This window comes from Acipenser ruthenus, chromosome 3 (genome assembly GCF_902713425.1).
Source record: "Acipenser ruthenus chromosome 3, fAciRut3.2 maternal haplotype, whole genome shotgun sequence".
NCBI lineage: Eukaryota > Metazoa > Chordata > Actinopteri > Acipenseriformes > Acipenseridae > Acipenser > Acipenser ruthenus.
In genome coordinates this window covers 94,638,549-94,665,036 of record NC_081191.1, presented here as the reverse complement: position 1 = coordinate 94,665,036, position 26,488 = coordinate 94,638,549, and the positions used below count along the sequence as shown (strand labels likewise).

The 26,488-nt window shown below is 37.0% G+C and overlaps 1 protein-coding gene across 1 annotated transcript in view; it reads left to right on the top strand.

Moving 5' to 3' along the window:
* The first annotated feature begins 2,137 nt into the window (after positions 1–2,137).
* Positions 2,138–26,488, top strand: part of LOC117394888 (PAX-interacting protein 1-like) — a 29,444-nt gene continuing 5,093 nt past the window's right edge. The window contains exons 1-12 of the mRNA XM_059019049.1: positions 2,138–2,507; positions 3,453–3,587; positions 4,071–4,114; positions 4,547–4,610; positions 8,144–8,905; positions 10,390–11,299; positions 15,724–15,818; positions 17,352–17,447; positions 23,488–23,625; positions 24,026–24,147; positions 24,356–24,540; positions 25,746–25,789. Coding sequence (XP_058875032.1) covers positions 2,427–2,507; positions 3,453–3,587; positions 4,071–4,114; positions 4,547–4,610; positions 8,144–8,905; positions 10,390–11,299; positions 15,724–15,818; positions 17,352–17,447; positions 23,488–23,625; positions 24,026–24,147; positions 24,356–24,540; positions 25,746–25,789 — 2,676 coding nt within the window. The 5' untranslated portion in view covers positions 2,138–2,426. The remainder of the gene's footprint in view (positions 2,508–3,452; positions 3,588–4,070; positions 4,115–4,546; positions 4,611–8,143; positions 8,906–10,389; positions 11,300–15,723; positions 15,819–17,351; positions 17,448–23,487; positions 23,626–24,025; positions 24,148–24,355; positions 24,541–25,745; positions 25,790–26,488) is intronic.

Genomic DNA, 26,488 nt, shown 5'->3' with positions numbered 1-26,488 from the left:
ATTGCTTAAGTGCTTTAAAAAAAATATATAAAGATTGTTTGTTAATTAGTGGCTAATATTCACTAGATGCTTGCATTGAATATGTTTTCTTGAATTATCTTATATAAAGTATAGAGTGTCAGTACTTTTGTTTGTGACTGCATGTTCAACATTTCACGCAACCTTCTTCACTACTTGCCTGGCTTTAATGGTTGCGCAGCAAAGGATCAAAAGTGTGCAAGAAATTACAGACCCCATATTGTTAATTTACACTAAACTCCCAAATTGAACCAAGAGTTAAAGCTTTCTGAACAGGGCCAGACCCATAAAGGAAGATTATCTGAGATTTGTTCTACTTTAGACTTCCTGCCAGCTTTTCCACACAGAGGTAAAATGTGTATTGCACTGTAAGCACACCATTGCATACGATGGCTTCTGATATATCAGCAGCTGAAATTTATCACGGGTATCCTTAATAAAAGAACAGGTGCTTAAATACACATAGCCAAATAATGACATGTACTGTAGTTATAATATGGTTTAGTAATATGCACTTCCCTCAACACATATCATGTAAGCCTATTGGATTACAGTGCTTCTCAAATGAGTTTCCAGCAAGGAGGAATCCTCCTCTACAATAGAGGGGGCCAAGCTTAATTGCCCTAATAAAATGAGCATACAGGTGCAAAATGAGGATCTATTCCATGCATGAAAGCAAATTGCTCCCCATTTAGGATACGAATGAAGCCCTTTGTCTGCTTTTCCAGTGTGGGTTTTGTGCATATTGGAAAAAAACAGGTTTTTGCACATATTTTTTGTATTTCCTTTATACTATTTTAGGACAATGTGTTTCAGTTTCAATTGACAGTGCACATGGACAGATCTGTTGCAAAGGCAAGTTAGTTGCATGTGCAGTGGACATTAAGATAAATACAACAAAGCTGATAAACAACCCCAAAATGCACGCAATCTGATATTAAACAATTCAAATGATATCTTTATCATAGCTATAGCTTCCTCTGTTCTGGGAACAGGAATACATTTAAATTAATGTACTCGTAAAACCGATGTGTATGACTTAATACAAGTTAGGGACTGGGTTGATGTAACCTCGCTCTCTAAATAAACATCATCCAATAGAGTAATGAATAAAATAAAATACACAAAACCATGACGAAAAAGTAGTATATTATTAGATAACGTACTTTACCGACAGGTTGTGTGAGGATAGATATTCATAAACACACATGTTAACATATATGCTAGTAAACCATAGTATAAGCACAATGTATAAGCACAACGTTACAAGCTAATTTCATATGGGTTAAACTGTGTATTAATAATGTATGTAAATGTAAATTACCTTTCCCACGTTTACAACGTTTTAACAACCATTGCCACTTTCTAGTTTGGTTAACCTAGAATTACATGGTTGGGATTTAATATCAATATTTCCAGGTTGAAAAACCAGGCAGTTTTTCTATTGAACTCATTCGGATAAACGCTGAAGCAGTTAAAATAAATCGTAATTTAAAAGTGAAACATTGGGTGTATTCATTGCAGGTCAGGTATTGGTTGTCACCTCACCAAAACATGTTACAATTACGAAAAAACAAAAAAACAAAACAAAACAAAAGGTTAACAAAATAAGATCAGCTATTACCATTTGAAGATTATATATATTAAATCAGTTATTCTTGAAGTGGCTGTGTAAAACACACACTTGGGGAAAAAACTTAAATGGCTAAGTGAATACAGTAGCAAAACCGGGACGCTTTAACAAGGCTCCAAACTGTAACAATCGAAGTTTCCCGGTAAGTGTTACCGACCTACATGAACAGGAATCGGCAGGCCTGTCTGCGAGCTATCCCCGTGTTGTAAAACGATACCGTGCTTTACGTACACAGGGGTACAAAGACTGAACATTAAAACAGATACTGTCACGCACTGTGTGTTTAATTAACCGGTGCAAAACCCTTTCAGACACGCCTTGTTTTCATACTTCCTTTTCTATGCTAGCGGTAAAACAAAGTAGCGCGCCAGATTATAGACAAACTAGCCTCTAAAAATGGGGAGGTAACATTGGTTATGCAGACTCCTCCTCTGTTAATGGCATATCTCATTTATATAGGGGAGACGGGTTATACTATTCATAACACAAACGTGAAAACACTCAAAACCAAAAATCATATTAATGTGTTCATAGTCAGATATTAAAGTTATATATATAAAAAACCAAATTAGCCCGGCAAGTCGTAAAGAGAAATCTGCACAACATCATTCCTCATGAAGACCCCCCTTGAAACCGTGAACTAGAGGCTCCCAAAGCGCGCCCTGTGCAGTTTGGCGGTTGTTGTGGAGGAAGAGAGAAAACGCATTAACTTTAACGTGTATTTGTTCTTAGATAGGTTGTAATATTCTAGGTATTTTTTTACACTTCAAAAACTATGTCCGATGAGGAGCTCAAGGTTCCAGAAGAGCTGTTTAAAGATGTTAAATTCTACGTGGTTGGAGACATTGAACAAAAGGTAGAGCGACAGTATAACCTGCGTGTGGATAGCCGCACTGGTAGTTCGTGTTTGTTTTAATAACGGGTGTTGCATGCATGGACGTGTATACAAGTGTGTACTCATATTAAATATGTATTGCTTAACCTAATTCATTTCTTCTATTGTTGTCGGTGTACCTTAGCAAAACACAGCAGAGTGGCGCTTTTCTTTTGCAACAGGGCCTCTATTTTTTAAATATTTTTTTTGTTAAACCTTCTAAAATGAAAATATGTGTATCTAGTTATTGTGTCATACGAGTGCGCTTATTTACCGAAACTGATAGCACCGTGTGCTTCCATAAGGACCGTGCACGTTTAATTTGTGTTTTTACATTAGGTAATTGGAACAGTCTGCTAAATAGTGCTCCTGTCTGGGATTGAATGGCACGCTCTAGCAGGATGTTGCTGGGTTGAACTTCCTGCCAGATAGTGTACCCCCGAGTTGTGTTTTTGTATTGGTGTTGATTATGGATAGGCGCAGACCAAGCTTCTTTTAACGCTTATGCAATAGGAGTCTTGTTTCCATCCCATCATATTTTAGTGTAATACAGCATGCTGTCCATCTACCGTTCAAGATGTGTTTGTTATATATGCCAGGGTAATGAGAGAGGGAAATAACAGTATGGCATTCTGTTTATCCTCTTGCATTTTTTGTTTTAAATACTTTTTTTTTATTTAAAAAAGTTTAAAATATGACAACAGGACTGTAACTGAATGCAATTAAAAGTTTGGTGCTATTAAGATAGCTGTAATTGTCATTTAACATCTGAATTTATTGTGTATGAAGTTCATGTAAATGTACCCTTTTCTTTAAAAAAAAAAAACAACATTTTTTTTAATGTTTTAAATTATTTATTTGTTTTAAAATCTTTTAATCATGATCATCATCATCGTTGTTGTTGTTGTTGTTGTGATTTATTATTAGGTAGTTCAGCTCTTGAAGTCTGGGAAAGCCAAAGAAGTGTCCTACAATGCGCTCGCTACACACATCATTGCAGTCGATGGGGACAATCCGGAGGTGGGAGAGGCACGTGAGGTCTTTGACTTGCCTGTTGTTAAGGTATGGACTATCAAGCCCTTTCATTATTTGGGTGAAACAGTTTTAGGCGTTACCGTTTCAGACAGCCCCTCATAGTATACTGTTGCTATTGTTTTTGTCATTTGTAACATTCAATCAAAACCTTTATTTATCCAGATGAGTCGATTTGAGATCAAATTCTCATTTCCAACAACGACCTTGCATGAGACTTGCACTACCACAGCAAACAACATCAAACATTCTCATTGCTGTGTGTTTACATTATTAGATCCCATCAGGATTACAGTACACTTTTAGAACAGTAATACAAAGGTACAGTTGCTGGAAAGAGTACAAAAGTACATTGTTCTTGTTCTACCAGCTCACACATTGTTACCCCTTCTGCAAGCTGTTGAGTAGCAGTTCTAGGGCTCTCCCGAGTTTCTATACATGTGATCAGTTCAGCTGAGCATTTCCAGTTCTGCTTTGGGTTGGTAGGATTAATGTTTGAAATTTGTTTTGCAGCCGTCCTGGGTAATCTTGTCTGTTCGATGTGGAGATCTTCTACCGTATCCTTATTGTTTTGTATCACATAAATAAGTGCAGTATATGCACTTGTCTTGCTAATATTGGACTATTGCAGTGTTTTCTATATTTCTAAGTTACCTTTTGCAACAAACATCAACGTATTAAAGTTTAAACAAATTCTGGGAAGCTCTCTGAAGATGTTATCTTATTTATCCAAACTAATAGGATTTCAGAACTCCTATAAAATGTACTTACCATGAAATTACTTTTAAGAAATTGTGCCAAAGAATGTTTATAAAAAGCTTCATCTCAAATACATATTTGGAGTCATAATTACCAGAGTTTTTTTCATTGTTTTTTAAAATGTGTGTATTCCAAGTTGCCAGCTCTTTGCTGAACAAAACAGGTATACTACATGATGTTAGCCTTCATTTTCCAGCACGTTTAGCTCTTCCTTGATAAATTACATATAGAGTGGCTGGTTTTTCTCCAGAATCAGGGCAGGTTTTCTATGGCGTCACTGCATGTTTACCCACGGTATGTACATTTAAATCATTTTGTTCTTTAAGTTTCTCATTTTTACTTGCTAAGAAGTTTGTTCTTAAAGTAATAACTGTCTTTTATTGTTGTGTTCTTGTGACGTTTAACTTTTTTTTTTATCCCTAACGTTATTCCTGACCAACAACATGTTCATGAAATAAACAAATGCAAATAACCCTCAGGATCACTTATTTTGGGATTGAATAAACAATCCACTGTTACTCTCTTTTAGCACCTTTTGCCCTTTAACAAATCTCCTATTCAAGGTTGAAGGATTCTGTGACATTGCAAAGCCATGAATAGGTATATTTAATAGTTCTTGAAAGGGCTAATTATACAAATCATTGCATATATTGGTTTTGTTATTGAGTGAATCATCATAGACCTCAGGAAATATGCAGAGAGGATCACCTACAGCAGGGCTTCTGAAACCCACTGTCTTCTGGTTTTCGTTCCAACTAAGCTCTCAATTACCGATAATTTTGCTTAATTAGGCCGTTTTTAGCTTAAACAGTTGCAGATTTCAAGTTAGCTATAACATTGTATAAGTAACCTGGAATCTGCAACTTTTTAGGAGCTGAGAACAATTAAAAAGGCTTATTAAGCAAATGATTAGTTCAATTAAGAAAACCCAAAGACACGGGTCACAAGGACAGGTTGAGAAGCCCTGCTTTACAGCTATGGCCAAAAGAAACTACAAAATGATATGGCCAAAGTCTGCTGGAAGCCATAGGAGTAGTGCAGTATTTCATGTTAGATTTTGAAATGTCAAATATGTCAGTTTTTCATTAAGTATATGGAAAACTACAAAGCGGTATGTAATTCAATATGTTAACGTAGCATTATTCAGCAGGTTTCATTCGACTTTATGAAGCAAAATTAGTTAATTCTATAGGGTGATGCAAAACTTTTGGCCATAGCTGTACACACCTGTCCTTAATAGTAACTGAACGATTAGAAGAGGGGGGGGGGGGGGGGGGGGGGGGGGGGGGGGGGGGGGAAGAGTGTGTCCATATGCATTCTTAGAAATACGTACTTAAAAAATATAAAATAAAAGAAAAACATTAACTCATTTTCGTAATTGATTTTTGGTTGCACCAGATTTCGTCGAGGACCGCAATACACTCTGGGCTTTGATAACCTTTTATGGAGGGGATTGCCAGTTGAGCCTGAATAAGAAGTGTACTCATTTAATTGTACTTGAGCCAGCTGGGGTAAGTGTACTGCTGTCTTGCTGGCTGCGTATGTGCAGTAATGATTTTGGATGGTTTGAGTTGACGGGTTGACCAGCCAGCCAAATCTGTATGCTGTTGATTACTGGTGTCATTGCCTTTTCAAAATGTCATTTTGTGCATATTTTAAAATGACAGCAACCTCTATTCTCACTAATTGAATTAACCAAGGGAACAGCTTAACCCATGGGTTATGTACAGTAACATGTTGCATTGACCCGTGTTTGTGCTTCAGATAAGCTTAACCTTAAGGACTGGGATCATGTTAACATGATCATACTGAAGTGGGCTTCTAGGACCGCGATCGTATAAACACAATAAAAAAAAGTACTTTGTTTTGATGACTTACAGGGCCACCTTACTTTGCAGTACAGGCTTGAAACAAATATCATCGGATAGGGGAGGGACTGACCTAAAGACTTTTTTTCGTGTGATGTCACTGAGAGGGACATTTAGTATCTAAAGGGCGGAGACAGTTTACAGCAGCCTGCAGAAACAAAACATCACAGGAACTTGTTTAGGACTATTTCAAAAAGGGGAACCACTGTAAATAATGTATTTGACTTATAATTATATTAGAACATTTATTCTGTCATGTGTTTTTATATATATATAATAATATATATATATATATATATATATATATATATATATATATATATATATATATATATATATATATATATATATATATATATATATATATATAAGGCAGAATCCCACTGAATGCTTGGTCCTGAAAGGGTTAAAGGCAGCATTGCCCCCTGTAATGTCGGTCACTCAGGTGAACTCAGATTCCTCCAAATTCATTTTAATAGAAGGTCAGAATTCCAGGAATTGTGTTGTGCTGGTTTGGAAGTGGGAAGCTTGTCCCACCACCTCCTTCCTGGCAGACAGTGACAGTCTGTTTTTACTGCTTGATCACTCTAACAGCAATAGATATGGCAAACACACTGATGAATAAAACATGCATGGAAACCCCATATACTTATGAATACTGGTATACGTGCACTTTTGGATGACTGAGTGTAATATATAATAGATATACATACAGTAGATTCCATGTGTAAACAAGCTTTTTCACGTAAATTATTTGTATACGCACCTTATCTGTTATACTGCTTGTCTTACGGGTCCAGCATTGAAAATCAGTACTAGATTCATGTGAACTTGGGAATTAATCTTCCTGTCTACCAGAAATGTGTAGTTTCTGGCTGGTTATTTTCATTTCACATCAGTTATGCATCAGGTCGTTCAGTCAGAATGTCTTCTGACTTCACAACGTCAGCAGCTTCAATCCAGCCTCTTCAATCAGAAACATTTCAGTGTTTCCTGACTGCTCACCTAAAGCTCAGCATTTTATATTTGGTGCGTCTGTCCTACCTACTCGCATAGCCTCAAGTACCTATTATTGCCATTGCTCAAAGAAAATGGGAATAGTGCAAACACATCTGCTTTGTGTTCAGTTCAATTTTATGGAGCTTTTGACTGGTCTGGTAGACCGCAATAATACCAAGGGCTTTGTATCTACGTATACCAGGGTGTAGAGACGTTGTATTATCTGTGTATAAGGCTGTGCTCGGTTTATTACAGGAAGAGTGTTTAGTTTTTATAGCCCCATCCCCTCGGCTACAGGGGCTGGCAGCCAATAAACCTTTGCACAAGTGTTGTCAGAAATTACGAGTGCTTTTGTTTAATATCCTTGTGGGTGTCGAGTAAAAAGAAAAAAAAAATCCAATGATAAAATGGATGATTTGCGTAGGCACTTCTATGTAATCATTTGGCTCAACAAAATCCCACATTTTTTATTAACTGGGGCTTAAGTACCTTACAAAACGTTTCAGATACAGACTTCATATTTTCAGTGTTATGGAAATCGGGCGACAGTAGTCTTCACCTAACATGGCTGCCCAATTCAGGGATGTAGTTAGGATTTCAGATTTTGGCAGGGAATTTAGGTTGTGAGCATGTCTCTGTAAGTTATTTTTTTGTAGTAAGTTTACCAAATATTAGACAGCAGTTTTTAAAAACAGATATACATTCCCTTGTCATATGAAACGACCAATGGGATCTCATGAATTTGCATACAAGGTTTTATCAATACAACTGATAAAGAAAGTATTACACTTCAAGATATTGATTATATTTGGTACATACCACACAATTTGAAATATTGATGAAAACAAAACCAGGATACAATTTTGTGAAAGTGTTACTGGGTATTCCGTCTTAAACTCCCAACAATGCAAAAATATTGTAATCTTGTTTTTTTTTTGTTATTTTTTTCCCCCCCATTAGGAAAAGTATGAATGTGCTTTAAAGCACAGCAGTATTAAAATAGTGACTCCAGACTGGGTGTTGGACTCTGTTGTAGACAAGTCCAGAAAGGAAGAGGAGATGTACCATCCACGACTGAATATCCAGGAAGAGGAAGAGGAGGAGGAGGATAGCGAAGAGGAAGAATATGACAGGGGCTCACAGTCCGATGGCAGCTACATTGAAAACAGATTAAGGAATTACAGCCCAGCCTCGTCTCGTGAGGGGTCCCCTGTGAGCACAGAGGGGTTCTCCCCAAAGCAGCAGAAGAGGAGCGACCGATTGAAAAGTGAATTGATGTTTGACGATTCCTCTGACTCCTCGCCAGAGAAACAGGAGAGGAACCTGAACTGGACCCCAGCTGAGGTTCCCCAGGCAGTGGCTGCTAAGCACCGGCTGCCCCATGGGAAGGACTCCGGTCTAATAAACTTGTGTGCTAATGTACCACCAGCACCAGGCAGCGTTGTGCCCCAAGATGCACGGAGTAACTTGTGTGCTAATGTACCACCAGGCAGTGCTCTGCCCTCAGAGGCACGGAGTAACTTGTGTGCTAATGTACCACCAGCACCAGGCAGTGCTCTCCCCTCGGAGGCACGGAGTAATTTGGTGCCTTCAGGACAGAATGCACAGGGACCAGAGAGGCAGGAAATGATGGCTTCTTGGAGCCCAGCTGTACGGACATTGAGGAACATTACAAATAATGCAGATATTCAGCAAGCTAGCAGGCCGTCAAATGTTGCACATGTAAGTTAAATCTGTTAATTTTCTTTATTGCACTTTTAAAGATGTATTTTTTGTTTATTTCTGCCCGTTGATATATGTATTAGTCATGTTTTATTTTTTTATTTATTTTTTTCTGGCTGTCCGCTTTATATCAGTATGTCCGTACAGTTACTGGGGAAAGATGAGCAACATAATCTGAAGAATTTAAGGAAAAGGGTGATCTCAGAAAATACTACTTGAGTAAATAGTACTTAAGAGTCCTTGATTTTGTAATGGTCAAAAAAAGCAGTTGAATCTTTCATGAAAGGCTTAAGCTGTAATCAGATTTACCAGCCATTACAAGGAGGATTTTAGTGTTAAAATAGAATATAAGGACCTAATATGGTCTTTCATTGTACAGTTGTGATGTATTCTGGCAACCCTGTGATAAGGGGTCACAAAGATCTTCACAGCACTGCTTTGAACTCTCCTTTAAAAATAACTATTTTATAGCAGACTGTAAAATACCAAGTGTGCCTACTGACATTTAGGTAGCACCATAAATATTTCAGCAGCTGACCAAGGGATATATTAATAAGGTAATTTAGAATGCCAAAGAAACAATCTTCAGTTATCAAGGTCAAACCAGTCCAGTTAATTAGACACTGAGCAGTAATGTGTTAGAGATGAACAGTAGAGCAAGTTATAAATAATAATGCATCCAATCTGTGTCCAATTGATTTTGTAGCAATCTGATCCAAAAAACACTGATAACAAGTACCCTAATAATCCTTGAGTAACAATCTATTTTGGTTGTGGCCTTGGATAATTAAATTATGTACAGAGCATTTAATATTTACTTTTTTCAGAACAGTGTGGATTTGCTTGTTAGTGCAAGCAGTTAATGGGATATTTTGTTTAGATTTTTTTTTAAATAAACTAGCATGTTTGTTTATTCATAAAAAACCATAAATTTACAAAAAAAAAATAAGACACACACAGATGGGAAGAAATGGTCTACAATATTACTAGTGTTTCTGCCCAGGATAGAGACATGAAAATTCAGTCTCTTGAAGATTGTTTGCCAAGTTGTTAGGGTAGTGATAACATGCATTTAATGCAATTTTTAAATCCGACAGTCTGATTTCAAAGCAATTTATGGAAATGCCCTGTTGGTAATAGAGCTGTGACAAATAACACCTTCAGTGATTTTATTTTATTTGCAGATATTTAATAATACAGTGGAATATGTAAAATATCAGAATATTACCCCCTTATTGGGATTACTGTAAAACCTTACATGATGATTATCAGTTTTTGTTTACAGTTTTAACAGACCTACAGATATGCCAATAGAGGTGCACTCCATTTGAAGTCATGTGCTGTACCTATATGAACAGTCTGGATTTTAAAATGTCTTTTGAGAGGGGCTTTACCAAACTCTCACTGTAAAAGAAAATAAGCCAGACGATATACCGTGTTCTCTCTGTCTTCTAACTGATATGTTTTTTGTATTCCTTTTATAGATCTTACAGACCCTTTCAGCCCCTACAAAATCTATGGAACAAGCAGCAAATCAGACCCAGCAGGGGCATCCAAATGCAGTACTGTTTAACCAAGGAAAGCTGCAGCAGCCTCTGGCACAGCAGCAGCAGCAGCAGCTAGCTCCAGAAGCACAATTGTTGCAGCAACAACAGCAGCAGCAATCTCAGCAGGTCCAACAGCAGCAGCATAATCCTCAGCAGCAACAACAGCAGCAGCAGCAGCACCAGCTACAACACCAACAGCATTCTCTCTTACATCTTCAACCACAACAGCTTATGCAGTTGCATCAACAGCAGCAGCAGCAGCAGCAGCAACAACAGCAACAAATTCCGCAGCAAACCTTTCCACCACAACCACAGCAAACTCATCAGTTCCTCCATCAGCCACACCAGCAGCAGATCCACCAGCAAATCCTCACTCAACAACAACATCAGCAGCAACAACAACATCAGTTTTCCCAACAGCAACAGCAGCAGTTGCGACCTCAGCAGTTGCATCGACAGCAGTTGCAACAGCAACATGTTTTGCAGCAGCAGTTACAGCAGCTGCAGCAACAGCACCGGTTACAACTACAGCAGCAGCAGCAACAGCAGCAACAAAACCAGCAACACTTGCATCCGCAGCACCCGCAAAGCGTACAACAGCATTTGCAACAGTTGCAACAGCAGCAGCAGCAGCAGCAACAGCAGCAGCACCTGTTGCAGCAACAGTTACAACAACAGCATTTGCAGCAGCTGCAGAAACAACAACTGCAGCAGCAGACTGTGCAACATCAACATCTGCAGAGTCAGAATTCTCATCAGCAACAGAATCCACAGCTGCAGCAGCAACAGGCACCGCTGCAGCCACTGCAACTGCAACAGCTCTTTGGGCACGAGCCAGGACTAGACAGTATGTATTGCATCTTTATCTATGATCCATCCATTTATGTCCGGCCTGACATTGTATTCACAGATTCCAGAACAAATCTTCAGCTTGATATCCAATCTAATCTGGCTACCATTTTGCATTTCAGTGACTAATTTCAGGATAATGGAGGTCATACACTTTAGCATATTGCCCTCAAATTTCACATTTGTTTCACAACCTCTCACCCACAGCCTTTAAAATGTAGACGGCTAATTATTATTATTATTTATTATTATTTTTTTTAATTTGGCAGGTGCCTTTATCCAAGGCCACTTAAGCCCGCTGCACACAGCCCGACTCAAACCGTCCCGACTCATCTCATCTCAACTGGCCGTACAGAGTTTGGATGAATCGTATCAGTGTCCGTGCAGTTAAAACCAAGATTATGCAGATTTCAGTCGGGATGTCTTCAGATTTGAAGATTGAACATGTTGAATCTTTTTCAGACGCAGTTTCGTTCAGACGTGATCAGTCTGTCTGTGTGCAGCGGTTGCCGACCAAGACTGACTGAGACCAATTAGTCATAAGGGTGTCAACCAATGGTGAAGCAGGTTTAAGTGACGTAGCTTGTAATGTAACTTGTCATACAAGATGGTGGAATATTGACAGCTTTAGTTCCACAGGTAAAAAATACATTAGTCTTGAATTGCTCCGAGTGTCCCGAATTAAAAAAATACCAGATATGTGCACATTTGAATTAGTTTTTTTTAGGCGTTTACTAATCAAAGGTAAATGATCAATTTAACTTTTTATTATCAATCTACTGGCAGCGTATATTTTCTTACTGCGCTAAAACAGAAGTAACTAGTGCGTCGATCTCCAATAGGTCACAAATCACAAGCCCCTAAAAACCCGCCAAAGTCAAATAAAAAAATCAACAGGTTGGATTTTATTTACCACAGGTTAAAGTGTAGTAGACAAACTATACAAAAAGTCAAACACTGCCTGAAACGTTTGCCCGGTGTAAATGGTCAATAGCTAAATAAGTTAAGCGTTTCTTTTGGTTGCCTCGCGGCGCTGTCTCCGCCGTCTACAGCATACGATGCCATGCATAATATGAGGGTCGCTATGTTGGGCTAAGTTAATACAAAAATGTGTACATGGCAGTATTAATTAAATCTGCAAACATAGTAATCACCAGTATCTAGTTGTGGTCAGTAATTCAGTCTTAGCAGTGTGCGACACCCAGTCGTAAAAAACTGAACTGTCTGCCCAAAACTGAACGCAAAATCTATGCATACTCAGATGAAATGAGTCGGGACGGCTTGAGTCGGGCTGTGTGCAGCGGGCTTTACAGGTGTTATAGGGCAGTACAGGGTTACAATGCAAGGTCAATATTTAAATACAGAATAGTTTACAATAAGTGCAAATTATACTGCTAATGTACGATATGAAATACGATGCAACAAGTTAGGATTACAACTATTTATATCTACAGTAACATAGTAATAGTGCATCAACTGAGGATCCATTGAATGCAAGCATATATAGGGAGCCAGTGGAAACTGCAAAGCATGAGAGTAGTGAGGTTGAGAGAAAACAAGGCGAGCTGCAGAATTTTGAATGAGCTGAAGAGGTGGATAGCCGAGGCAGGGAGACCAGCAAGGAGAGTGTTACAGTAGTGCAGTCTGGCGAGTACAAGAGCTTGGACCAGGAGTAAGCAGTGTGAAAAGGACAGACAGAGGGAAAAGATGTGTTGAGAGAAGGAGAGGGAGGGTAACCTAGAGTAACAGCTAGGTTTTTTGCAGAAGGATTCCTTGCTAGGTCTACGTCTAGGCTTGCCAAATTTTTGTTTTGTTTTGTTTTTTGAGCACATGCTAATGTTTTCTCTATGAACACTTACCATTTTGCTTTTAACACTAGAACCGTCGGGTTTATGCTACTACCTAGAACCGCCAGCAGTAGTCATTTTGACGGGTACATTTTAAACAGCTTTGACATGAAAATGAAACGCAAACTATCAGATACAACTCAAAAGTTTTATTTATTAACATCATAGCTAACATTTGCATAGCAGAAACATCGTATTTAAATGAAAAAATGAACATAAAAGGCTTTATTTTTGAAATGAGCGCATATAATGCATGACTTAAATGAAAAACTATAATAAAATAAAACATTTCAAAAGAAAATATTGTGTAACCAGCTGTAAACTGGTTATATGTAGGTCTACATACACAACTGTAAAATCGAAATAATTATAAAAAAATAACAAGAAAATAACTCAGCTCCCATTGTGTAACGAGAATGCGCATTCAGGGAAACATACTTCAAAGTAGCTCCCATATTAGCACAATCCACACAGATGTAACGCTTATCAACGTGTGTGCATTTATCACATACTGCTCTTTCACACTGGGCACAGATATCAGAAGTTTTATTTTTATTGCATTTAGTTACCTGGCATTGTTTTCTGTTGCGTGTGTCACTTGATGCGCACTGTATCCAGGTTGAGCTGCGTTTCCCTGCCGCTTTGCAGTTTTCTGATCGAAATGTTTCTGCCAAAGCTCCTTGGCTAGCATCATAAGAGATCTCTCCTGCTGCTATTTTCCCAGGTGCATTCATTGTATAAAACTAAGGAATTGATGGCTGCCATGTCCAGTACATTGTAAAAACAGCAACTGGACACCGGTGATTGCTTTCACAGAGTACTAAGTTTTGCGCAGATGGTGGAAACGCTCTTCTTTGTTTACTGTTTCAACTAGGCTGTTTTTTTTTCTTCAACTGTTTTGTGAATTACAGTGAAAAAAAAAAATATACACTACCGGTCAAAAGTTTTAGAACACCCCCATTTTTCCAGTTTTTATTGAAATTTAAGCAGTCCAGTGAATAACCTGAAATGGTACAAAGGTAAGCGGTAAACAGAGTTATACAAAAAGGCCTTTTTTCAGGGAACAAGTAATGGGTTAACAACTTACAGCTGTTCTGCAGCAATGGAAGTAACTTAAGCCTTGAAAGTTGATGCTAACAATTCCTACAGGTGTCCCAGCTTTTGTTGATTACTTACAAACCCTCTGTCTGTATAAAAGCAGTGTTGGAACAGACTGTGTTACTACACCCTCTTCAGCATTATTTGGACAGTATTGTACTGCAGGAAGTAGTATATTGCTCTCATAATGGCGAGAAAGGCAATTAACCCTTTGCGGTCCATTTATTAATCGCACGTCAGGTCTAATTAATTTTCACACGCGCAGTTAATTTTAGACGCACTGTTTAAAAGTATTTTTTTCCACAGTCAAACGGGTTTAAGTGGCCCTGCATATCAACAAAGCACTCACTAGGCATCTCCAGCCCCGCCCCACCCTTTCGTTTGCTATAGCGTTCACCTATGTAAGAAATAAATAATAATAATAATAATAGTCGTACATACCGATCGATCATCTCCGGATCACTCGTTTTATCACAAAACTCCTCAATAATGCGCCAAAGTCATTATTTTATTACTATAACATCTCCAAAAAGCTCTGCAAATGTCAGTGTTTTCTGTGCGCTGATTCAGTCAGCAAAACTTGTTTACTTACGACCCGCCCCGTTATCTGATACCTGATACCATGTATGACTATTCATGAGATACGCCTATTTTTTTTTTTCGACTTGTCTCAGCTCTTGTCGCTCCCACTCGGCAATTGAATGGTTTTCTCTGCTTTTTCCAGAGAAAAAACGACTAGAAACACGTTTTTTGCGTTGCTATAATGATGTCGGACCCAGTCCGACAAAGGACCTGTGAGGAATAATTGCAATGTCGGACCCAGTCCGACAATGGACCGGAAAGGGTTAACAAAGGAAGACAGACAGACCATTATAACCCTTAAAAGTGTAGGTCTTTCCTTTAGAGAAATTGCAAAGAAAGCCAAGGTGTCAGTGGCAAATATCTGTAGTTGCTCTCAAATCAAAATGGAAAAATATCAAGATTTTTCGAAAAATTCTTGTAATAGTAATATAAGACAGCAGATTATATATGCTCACGTAGACAGCCAGACAACAGTTCTCCAAGGAATTGATAGGATTACAATAGATATTTGGATAACACATATCTAGACGTCAAGAGCAATATTCTATTCAAATACATACTGCTCTAAACTCGGCGGAGGTACAGATAACAAACTGGCTTGTATACATATAAAAAATAGCGTATTGTAGGTTATGCTACCAGTAAAAGCATGTATTGTAACAAGCCCACAAAATGACTGCTTTTGGCGGTTCTAGGTAGAAGTACTCATAACTTTTATTTTTGCGATTCTGACTTTCAAAACACCGTCAGTATATTTAATGCATGTATTTAGGAAAAGTTAAAACAGACAACTGCGGATTTTTAACACATGCAGAGTAATTTAAATTTTAAAAGTGAAAACTGTCAAAATGATTACCGTGGCAGTTCTAGTGTTAACTCCAATCCTTCTCTGCAGTTCCAGAGCACAGTTTTCTAGTGGGCTGCATATTTTCTATTGCTGATTATCCCGAACAGATGTCCGACAAACAACTTCTAGCAACCTGGAAAAGGGTAAGTAATTGCTACCGAGTGGGGGGTTAAATCAGCTGTATACAAATATAACATAAAAATAAGCCACTGTATTCTGTAAATAAATAAATAGATAAATGAGACTTTGGAGCTGAGGGGACACTAGTCTACATGTTGCTAGAAAAATGTAGGAAGGGATACTTTTTTTTGTAGAAAGTGACTTGCAAGCTACAAGTTTCAGGCAAAGGACTGTTGATTTTGTAGAAGCAACGTTATGTCATAGAATAAATCAGCCAATGAAAGTGATGTAAAAAGTCATGTAACTAGCTGATTCTCTGGTGGGGGGTGGGGGGGGGGGGGGAGGGGAGACAAATGGCAGAAAATATGAATCTGAAGCCGGTGTGGGATATTGTGAGGGAGGCTCTCCTTATCGTTTTTTTCAGGGTGGTTCTTTTTTTTTAAATTTATATATTTTTTAAAATTTTTATAGGTGATATAGGCAAATAAGTAAGTGTTCATTGGTCCATTCCTGGTAGTTAAAGACCAATTTGTCAGTAATGCCACGAGATGTAGTGGAGCGGCATTAAAGGTCGACAAAATTATTAATATTATATTCCTTGAAAAAAACAATTTACTATTATGAACCACTTTAAACATAATGTTGTGTTGACATTATAATCTAATATTAGAAATGACAACAAAAAATGCCGGTTTGGTGCCGACGCTGAAGCATTAGAGAGTTCATGTTACACTGCAGCGGTGTGTTAACGGTGTGTTATGTTTAAGTTCCAAGTTGTTTTCAGTGGTCATTTTGTCTCAAATAAAGGCTTTCATTTGATACAATTTAATAGTAATGGATAAAGTGAGTCCTACTTTTTGTTTAAAGCTGTTTGAACATTGCTGTTCAGCAGATGCAGCTTACAAATATTGTTACACAGTTATCCATGTCTGATTTGTAGAAAAAAAAAATCCTTACCTGGCATAATTAGGAATTCTGTTCAAAATAACATAATAATAAAAAAAAAACTCTAACAATAATCACATTTCAACTTCTCTCCATTTACAATTGGTTTTATTTACACGTTTATTTACACAAATTTAATCAGAAAAACATTGAAGCAGGTTATTACTCTACCAGGTTAACTGTGCTTTAATATAGTGCATGTTGATTGGTTGACAGTGACTTAATTATAAGCTCATTTCTATATATCTCATTGGCGGTCCATCAACTTTCTATCTACAATTTCTCCATACTGTAGAGCAGTGTCCCCTGAAATTTGAAGCAACAGGTTTCATTCTACATTTTGTAGTAACATGTAGACTAGTGTCTCTCTCTCATGAAGAAACTAGTGATATTATTATTTTGTAGTTTTCCCTGTGTCAGAGTTTATATTTCAGTAAAATATTTCATATTTCATATATTTCAGTTGAGCTTTTTTTGCCTTTTGTTCTTTTATTTAAAATATCAACTCCCAAATTGCTTAAGCGTGATTTGCTTTTGTGTGTGTGTGTGTGTGTGTGTGTGTGTGTGTTGTCTTGCAAGTTTCAAAATGTCCTTTTTACTATCGTGTTAAGATTATTCAGGCACATGGTGGAACAGTGGACCCTTCTCTCAGTAGCCGATGCACACACCTTTTATGTGAAAGCCAAGTCAGCAGTATGTTTGTTCAGGTAGGTAAATAAGAAAATTCATATCTGTATCTATACCGGATTCTGCCGAGTCACTGCCCAGGGGGCGCTAAGTTCTTGGCGGGGTGGGGTGGGCGGGGTACCCTGTGCTAATGATCGCTCTCCCTAGTTCCAAGACGCAACTTAACTCAAAACAGTTAAGCAGCCACGTCACAGTGCGTAAGGTCTTCCAGTTAAAGCTGCAGTAGGATTAGCGGCACAGTACAAAAGAGTACCAACAAATCTTTTTATTTTTTATTTTTTTTTGCTGTATTAATTCTATCAACTAATAATATGAACAGTGCAAATATTGTAACCTGGCCAAAACAATAGAAAATACACTCCAACATTACCCAGGCATTATTGCAGGGGGAGTATTTTTAACATTAGATAGATTAGATTACGTTTACAATTGGGCATGCTTAACATTCAAAGGTCGAGCACAGCACACAGTCACGCTAAAGAATCAAGAAGTGCAGTTAACATATTTACTGACTGGTGAAATGCAATTCAAAGTTTCTACAGTATGTCCACTGTTTTGTCATTTCAAATATTTTCACAAAACAAACATTACACTTTAAAGCTGCAATGTCCAGTGCAAAAGCACATCATGAAAAACCACATTTGTAGGTGAAAAATGCTAGAATAAAAGTCGCTACATTTAAAAAATATTACATTGGTAAATATGGACAATCAATGAAAAATTAACCAGCAACGAATCTTCATTGCAAAGCAACCGCATGAAATAGTGTTAATACGACAAATAAGTTCATACTGTTGGCCCACAACACACTCAAAAATGCTTCAAACTGTTTAAAGATTAACAAATCAACACAAGTACCAGTTTTATCACAAAATCAAAGCAAAAGTGACTAATTTGTTTTTATAATGTGTACATTGAGAAATAAGAACGCTGGAAAAGGAGCAAAATACAAATATTCATTGCAAGACTCAATACACGAAATACTGTTAATACAAAAAAAACTACAAATACACTAAAAGGCAACCCTGTTAATATCAGAAAGCAAGTTTGTATTTTACTTGCTTTCAGCACGCTAAAAAAAAGCTTCACAACCTGGTTTTAAAATGAATAATGTCATTTAAAAACACAAACTTTAGAGGCTTAACTATTGGTTCATTTACTTTATTTCTTAAATTTGATAGGTGGTTCTGTATTATATAATGATGTACCTGTCTCCTACATATTTCATTGTATTACATTTTATGCAAAATATACCATATACAAGGTTGCTATCCTTGCATGATGGATTTTTTAAGACTGAATATTTATTTTCTTTATTTGCGATTTCACTTTTATCTTTATTTATATATTTGCATACTTTGCATGTCCTTTTACAGGTTTCAGTGTCCCTTAATGTTTCTATTATGTTTACTGAGTTTACATCCATGCAAAATAAAATGGTATTCTCTGGTAGTGTAACCTTTTATGTTATTAATCCCTTCAGGGCTCTACATTTAGATTTTTAACTACTGGCCCCTTGGGCCACTGAGCTAGTGTTTTTACTGGCCCGGATGCAATTTTATCTGGCCCAATATATTTATATATTTTTTCATGATGATTTTTATTTTCAGTATGTTTCTAACTGTGTGTGGTAACTAAAGAGAGTCTCAAAAGAAAGTAGCTGAACGAAGCCTTTCAATATGTGTTACTTCAGCCATTTAACATGCACACATTTGTGTGCTTGTCAGAAAATGAAAACACTGTATTCAAGATTTGAAAATGTATGTGTGCAAATTATACTCATTTTTTCACAAGCAAACCTGCAACCAAGCTGTTACCATATAGTCACAGAAACGCTAAAACTGAATTTTAATAATTCTAATTAGGGATGGGTCAGTGTAGTAAAATACACGATTACATGAAAAAAAAAAAAATAATAATTAGAATAGCATATTACATATTCGAGTACACACAAAAAAGCCTTGTACATTTAGCTACTAGTAGAAACAAACGTGTCTTTCTTTTATTTTGTATTTTAATGCTGATGCTTAAGTGTTATCAGTCTTAAACCCGTTATTTGCATTAAATGTAAAGACCCTAATTAATTATGCAATGCTTGTAATAGAAACATTCTACAGTAAACGTATTCTGTTTGAAATTGTTGCCAATTTTATTGCCTTGTATTTAGCTAATGTTAACAGATCCCTGCATGAGTTCCTCTGTAATGACTGTACACAGCAGCTGATGCTGCTAAAAGAAGTAATTCAAACTTGGGTAACATTGAAATTAGAAAGGTAATTTAACTTTATGATGAATATAAAGACATACTAAATGTTAAGCAGAACAACACAGTGACCAATAAGAAAAGGCAAGATACTTGGAGTTGGAAGAGTTATTTTTTTAACTCTGGACTGCGGTTCAATGTCAAACATCTACTTTTGACTTTCTGTGACTGGATGGAGTAACGTCAACATTTGCACTGACCATTAAAAGTACAACCAGATATCCATGTTTTGAATTATTTACAGGTTATTGAAAACAAAGTAACTTGACATAGATTAATCTGATGTCAGTACTTGATGGTAATTAGTAATGTTAAACTATTGTAATGTTGGAATGTATTTTCTGTTTTGGCCAGGTTACAATATTTACACTATTTAGATTATTTTATAAATATTATTTGTTAGAATTAAACAGATGTAGAATATTTAGGTTGCTATATGATAGGCATTATTTTATTCTGAATACACTACGGCAAAAATTATTATTTGGTGGTTTGCACAATATTATGCTACTGTTGCTTTAATTGGAAGAGATACGCGCTGTGACGTTGCTGCTAATTAAGTTCTGTATTTTAATTCAGTAAACAAAAGGAAAAACTTGTGCCTAAGGAAACAGGGTATTGAACGAAGAAATCTCATCTAGGACATTGTTTGTACACTTTGACCCTGGCTAAACTTTACCGGCTTACACTGTTACGCTGTCTGCTTGTACACACGCATTTGACTTTTTTTCTCGGGAGTGTAAGGGACCAGAATTCGGGTAATCGAATACACAAAAATGTTGCATCCTGTGTTCCAAATAGGAAACTATTTGACATTTCCATCCCTAATCCTAATAGTAAACACTATTAAAACAATAGTCATGATACAAAATAATAACAATCTTTCTCGGAGCGTTGTTGCTTGTGTAGCCTCTCCCAAGTCAGCGCCAATCTTGCTGAGTGATTCCAACGAGTCCTGGAAAGATTGTGAATGGCATTTTAGACCTGAACACATCGGATCCCAAATCATAAAGTATCTGGGTGTCGATCGTGACATCTACTGTGAGACTGGATATGATGTAAACCAGTGTTTCCCAACCCTGTTCCTGGCGGCACACCATGTCCGCTGGTTTTTGTTCCAACACAGCGCTCAATTGCTTAATTGAACCATATCAACAAACGAAGAGCTTGAAAATAACAGAAAAATGCCCAGTTAATCACTTTATTGGTTCAATGAAAGGTTCAATTAAGCAATTGAGCGCTGCGTTGGAACGAAAACCAGCAGACACAGTGTGCCGCCAGAAACAGGGTTGGGAAACACTGATGTAAACGAAATGTTGAATTGATGACAAATGAAGCTGCTGTTTTATCTGCAAGTCTGGTAAACTGATGCCAAACAAGGCAGAACATTACTTTTTTTTTCACTGTCATAATGAAGCCAGATGAAGCCTCCACTAAATGTTCATCTTCATTTCATTACTTTCTTTATGATTTATTAATTTCAGCGCTTTCCTTTTGGCTTATTGGTTGCTTAGTTGTAGAAAACCTGATTTGTAAAAGATGATTACAATGTTCAGGACACTTATCACTCCCATCTGTAGTTTCATCTGCAACAACGCAGACTGGTTTATTCGCTGTAAAACTGCTTGCATGTGTTTCTCGTATACCCTGGACAGATAGAGTTGCCTTAGTTAGAGCTCTTCAACTAGTTTTTTTAATTTAAGGGCGCCAAATTGGAAAAAAGTTAGGAGTAGGCAGGCCAGAGTATTTTACTCTGCACATTTTTAAGCAATAATAAATATTACATAACTTTATGTTCATATATTGAACAAGACTTAAACATTTTACCATATGAATAGTACTTTAATAATAGAACAGTGTGAGAATGGGAGTACCATTACAAACATTTTAAAACGTATGTGACATTTTAATAGTATAACTGTTAAGAAAAGATCAGCGCGTCTAACTACTGTGCCCTCTGGATACGTATTTCCAAAAGCCCCTCGTTCCGTTTCAGAATGCCTTTTCATATTGTATTCCTTCACGACAGACACACATTTATTGCACAATAAACACACTGGCTTTGCATTCAGTACAGTTGGTAAAATAAATAAGTATTTATTGGTCATTGTTGAATCTACAATTTTCACCATTGTCTGTTCTTACTAGCTAGATTAGAGAGCCATGTTATAGCAACACGAGTGGGGGGGAAAAAAAGCACAAAAAACCACTCTGAGTACGTAGTATTATTAAGGAGTTAATGATAAATTAGAAATAAGTTATAAAACTAAAGGTTTCACAGTTTCAACCACTGTGTCGTTTCTTTGTGTTGAGCGGGTGATGGAGAAACGGATTTGCAATAAATGAATACATAAATTCAGTGAAGTTTTTTTTTAATCTGGAGGGGGGGGTTGACGATGGTTTTTTTCAGGTACTTTTCACTTTTCTGTATATACAACTCCAAAGTTATTCCACAGAAAAGAACTCTCACAAAACAGCTAGTTGCTTTTTTTAAACAACTTGCCTCACACAGCACACAGGCAGCGCCACAAGAGACGGACAGTCCATCAGCGTAATGCCCACAAAACCACCTGTTTTCTCGTTATCCAATGATCCAAATAAACATACAAAAACGTTTTATACAAGCGCCATCACTGGACTTCTGGGTAGTGTCGTTTTCAAAGCAATCCTATAAAGAATGGCGAATAACGGGTAAAAGACTAAGCAGTGTTTTTATATATATATACTGTATATATAAAGGTGCAGTTGCAAAGGAGAATTCCATTCCAAAAATGCCAATTCTGTTCCCAATGCCATCAGTAGCCCTAGATATGTTGTGCAAACAATCATTCGCATGTAATTTAATTATTTCGATACAAACCCATTTTTATATAATCTGTTTGCCAAAATTCTCACTTATTTTATTATGCTGTTGTTGTTATTAGCTTTTACTTCTCCATATATATTTATATTTTGCAATTCAGTCCCTACTGCTTTTATATAATCATCTTTGTTTATTACCACCACCCAAGAACCTTTATCTGCTAGTCTTAAAATGATATTATCATCCTTTATTCAGCGCTTTTTCTTCATTCTTAGTTAAATTTCGGCCTGTTATTATTTCACTTCAATATAAATGTTTACCATTTGTTTCTTCCCTCTGGAGGAGTCCAGTGGTGCTTTCTTTTAATTTTTATTCCATGTTTACACACACATTCTGCGTCTGTGTGTGTTTCATCATAGAAGTATTCCCATTCGTTTAATTCTGTTATTAACGTATCCTTATTTATGTTTCTTCTTGCCAGAACAAACTTGAGCCCCTTGCATAGTAATGTTTTCTGTGAGGCTGTTAATGTTTTACCAGATACATTTAAATACTGTGTCCACTTCATGACCCTTAGTGATCTTCTCTGTTTGTTTTAACTTTTATATTCTTACTGTGTACACCTGATTGTTAGTTACGTCTTCATTACTAATATTATTTGGTGCTTTTCCTAAATCCCTGTTCTGCATTCTTTTTTTTTGTGTGTATGTATTTTATTCCTTGCAGTTAATATATTTGATTTGTATCTATTGCTATCACATTTAAGTATAATTGAAAATTATTATTTATATATAACAGATTAATTGATTCTCTATTACATGGAACTGAGGTTTCTGTTCTTCGTATTTAAAGCATTCCTGGCCTATGTCTAAGTAAACATGTATTGGTCTCTTTATAATATCTACAGCAGTAACAACTTCTGCCTCTGTAGCCCAGGTCTGGTGTTAGTTAATGTGCAGTAATCATTTGTATTTGATGTGCCTTGCTTTGGTAGGCTTTGAGAGAGGGGAAGCGCTGTGTGACTGCCCACTGGCTGAATACCATCCTCAAAAAGAAAAAGATGGTCCCACCCCATAGAACCTTGCATTTTCCTTTTGCATTTCCCCCTGGAGGAAAACCTTGTTCACAGCATGTGAGTAACCTGGCTTTGGGAATGAAGAGTGGTGGTGAAGGGTAAAAAGAGTTGAGTCAGGATTAGGTGCTAATGCTGTTGGAGAGCAGAATTAAACTCTGGTGGTGGGACAATAAATATACCCCTTAATAAAACTCTGGGGAAAACTGCATGCAATTTGGGTGATATTATTATATAATGTAGAGGGCATCATTCTACTAAATGTGTTTTTATTCTAAGTGAATAATTGGTAATATATATGTTTGCAGTGATTTATATTTCTGAACTATATAGCAACAGTGATCAGTGGTAAGGCTGTTCATTTTGTTGGCTTGGATATCCATTCATGAATATTGCATGCTAACTATACTGTAAGGTGTATCGTTTTATGTATTGTGATACAATAATCTCCTACTTGCAGATCATTTCTGTGACTGGGTTTGTGGATACTGATCGGGATGACCTCAAGTTAATGGCTTATATGGCAGGGGCAAAATACACTGGTTATTTGTGTCGCAGTAATACAGTGCTAGTCTGCAAAGAGTAAGTATACCTGTAATACTTTTGAATAAGCTACACGTCGAAGTTAGAGAAATGCTTATCCAAGTTTGATAAAAAAAAAGTCTGGCACAAGTTTACCCTTTATGTACATTCTCAGTATAGTACAGGAGATACAATGCTAGCATTGTCTTCACATTTTACAGTGTTGCTGGACTGTCTATGAACTTTCACATATTTGTTCCCTATTCAGACCCAGCGGGTTAAAATATGAAAAGGCCAAAGAATGGCGGATTCCCTGTGTAAATGCCCAGTGGTTGTGTGATATCCTTCTTGGAAACTTTGAAGCATTACGGCAGATTCAGCACAGTCGTTATTCAGTATTCAGTCTTCAGGATCCTCTAGCTCCCAATCAGCACCTCGTTTCAAATCTTTTAGGTAAGTGTTACGTTGTATTTTAAAACAGGTGAACTGCATTTGGCTCTTAATCCTTTGCGGTCCTATGACGAACCAGGTCCGACATTACAATTTTCCCTTTCCTGTCCGATGTCCCTTTTCTTACCCTATCCGACATCCCTTTTCTTACCCTGTCCGACATCATCAAAAAGACGTCAAGCACAGGTCTCTAGTTGTTTGTTTTTTCTCCGGAAAAAGCCGAGAAAGCATTTCAATGGCCGAGTGAGACTGATAGGAGCCGAGAGAAGCTGAAAACAAACAAAAAAAAGGGGGCGGATCTGAGCAATACACACAGTCACTGCACCACAGACCTAACAAGGACATAAACAAACAAGATAGTTGCTTCCGCATCCAGCGCTCAAAGAATATCATGGACATTTGCCAAGCTTTTTGAGATGTTATAGTAATAAAATAATGACTTGGATCGCATTATTGAGGAGTTTGGTGATAAAACGAGTGATCAGGAGATTATTTCTCAGTATACACGACTATGAAGAGGTACGTGATAAATACAGCGAACAAGGGGTGGGGCAGGGCTGGAGATGCAGTACTGAGTGTCCTGTTGATATGCAGTGCCTTTTAAACCTGTTTTACTGTGAAAAAAATACTTTTAAACAGCGTGTGTAAAATAAACCGCGTGTGAAAATAAATTGGACCTGACGCACATGATGGGCGCTGAATAAATGGACCGCTAATGAGTTCTTTCTCAGGTGTAGAAGTAGTAGACATGTTTCTTATTGCAATGGACCCCAAATCGTGGAATTGGACCAGGAACTAAAATACTTTTGGTGCTGAAGCCACAGTAGGCAATATCTGTTTTTTGTGAGTGAAAGTGTTGCCATGTATTTATTAAAATTACAATCAGTAAGTTGAGGGAAGCTTCTATTAATATTTCCATTAAAATTTGAAATATAGGGTTTCAAAAGTTTTACATAAATGCAGACAATTTCCTTAAGCAGCTTCCATATGATATCAACTTCAGTGCAAAGCGATATGTTCTCTAACAGTGGAAACCACAAAGTATGTAGATTTAGTTTTTACATACCTGTGGAACAATGGAATAGTTATTACTGTTTGGAAAAGGTTGGTAGAATGAGACAGTAATGGATTGAAACTAATGTATTTAAAGTCCAATGTAAAACAGAAATGCATGATTTTGTAATATGAAACGTTTGTTTTTTATGCAGCTGCTTGGCGGATACCATTAAAAATATCACAAGAACTCTTAATGGTAAGTGGTGTTTGTTCTCTTCTGTTTATTGTTGTTAGCTATTGAAACAAGATGGTATTGTAATGTAGTGTGGAATAAAGCAGCCAAAAGAAAGTGGTATTTCTATACTATCCACAAATCTTCATCTAGAAGAAACATACAGCAGAGGAGGTTTTCCGCACTACGGCAGACTGTGCTGCTTAACACTGCACACTGGCTTTGATAATGTGATTCCACCAACCTAGATTTTTATTTTTTATTTTTATGTGCATTTGTAACTCTTTTTGCACAACACATGTTGGTTTGTTTGTTTGTTTGTTTGTTTTTTTATCTTGGGGACTATCTATCTGTAAAGCAAAGTATTATTCATACCATATCTTGGGAGTAAATTAAACTCTGAATCCTGTCAAATGACTTCTTAAAGACAGGAGAGAAACACGCTACAGTAGAATGTGTGTTCTTTTTCAGACCTCATTTATGCATTGGTTTCCTTTGCATGATATCTTTTTGATATTGTCATTTTAAAACGATAGCTTATGAATGGGTACAAACATGATGCATATAATAAGACGAGAAAACCTTTCAATAGCCGAGTGAGACCGATAGAAGCCGAGAGTCAAAGAATATCACAGACGTTTGCCAAGCTTTTTGAGATGTTATAGTAATAAAATAATGGCTTGGATCGCATTATTGAGGAGTTTGGATTGATCAGGAGATGAT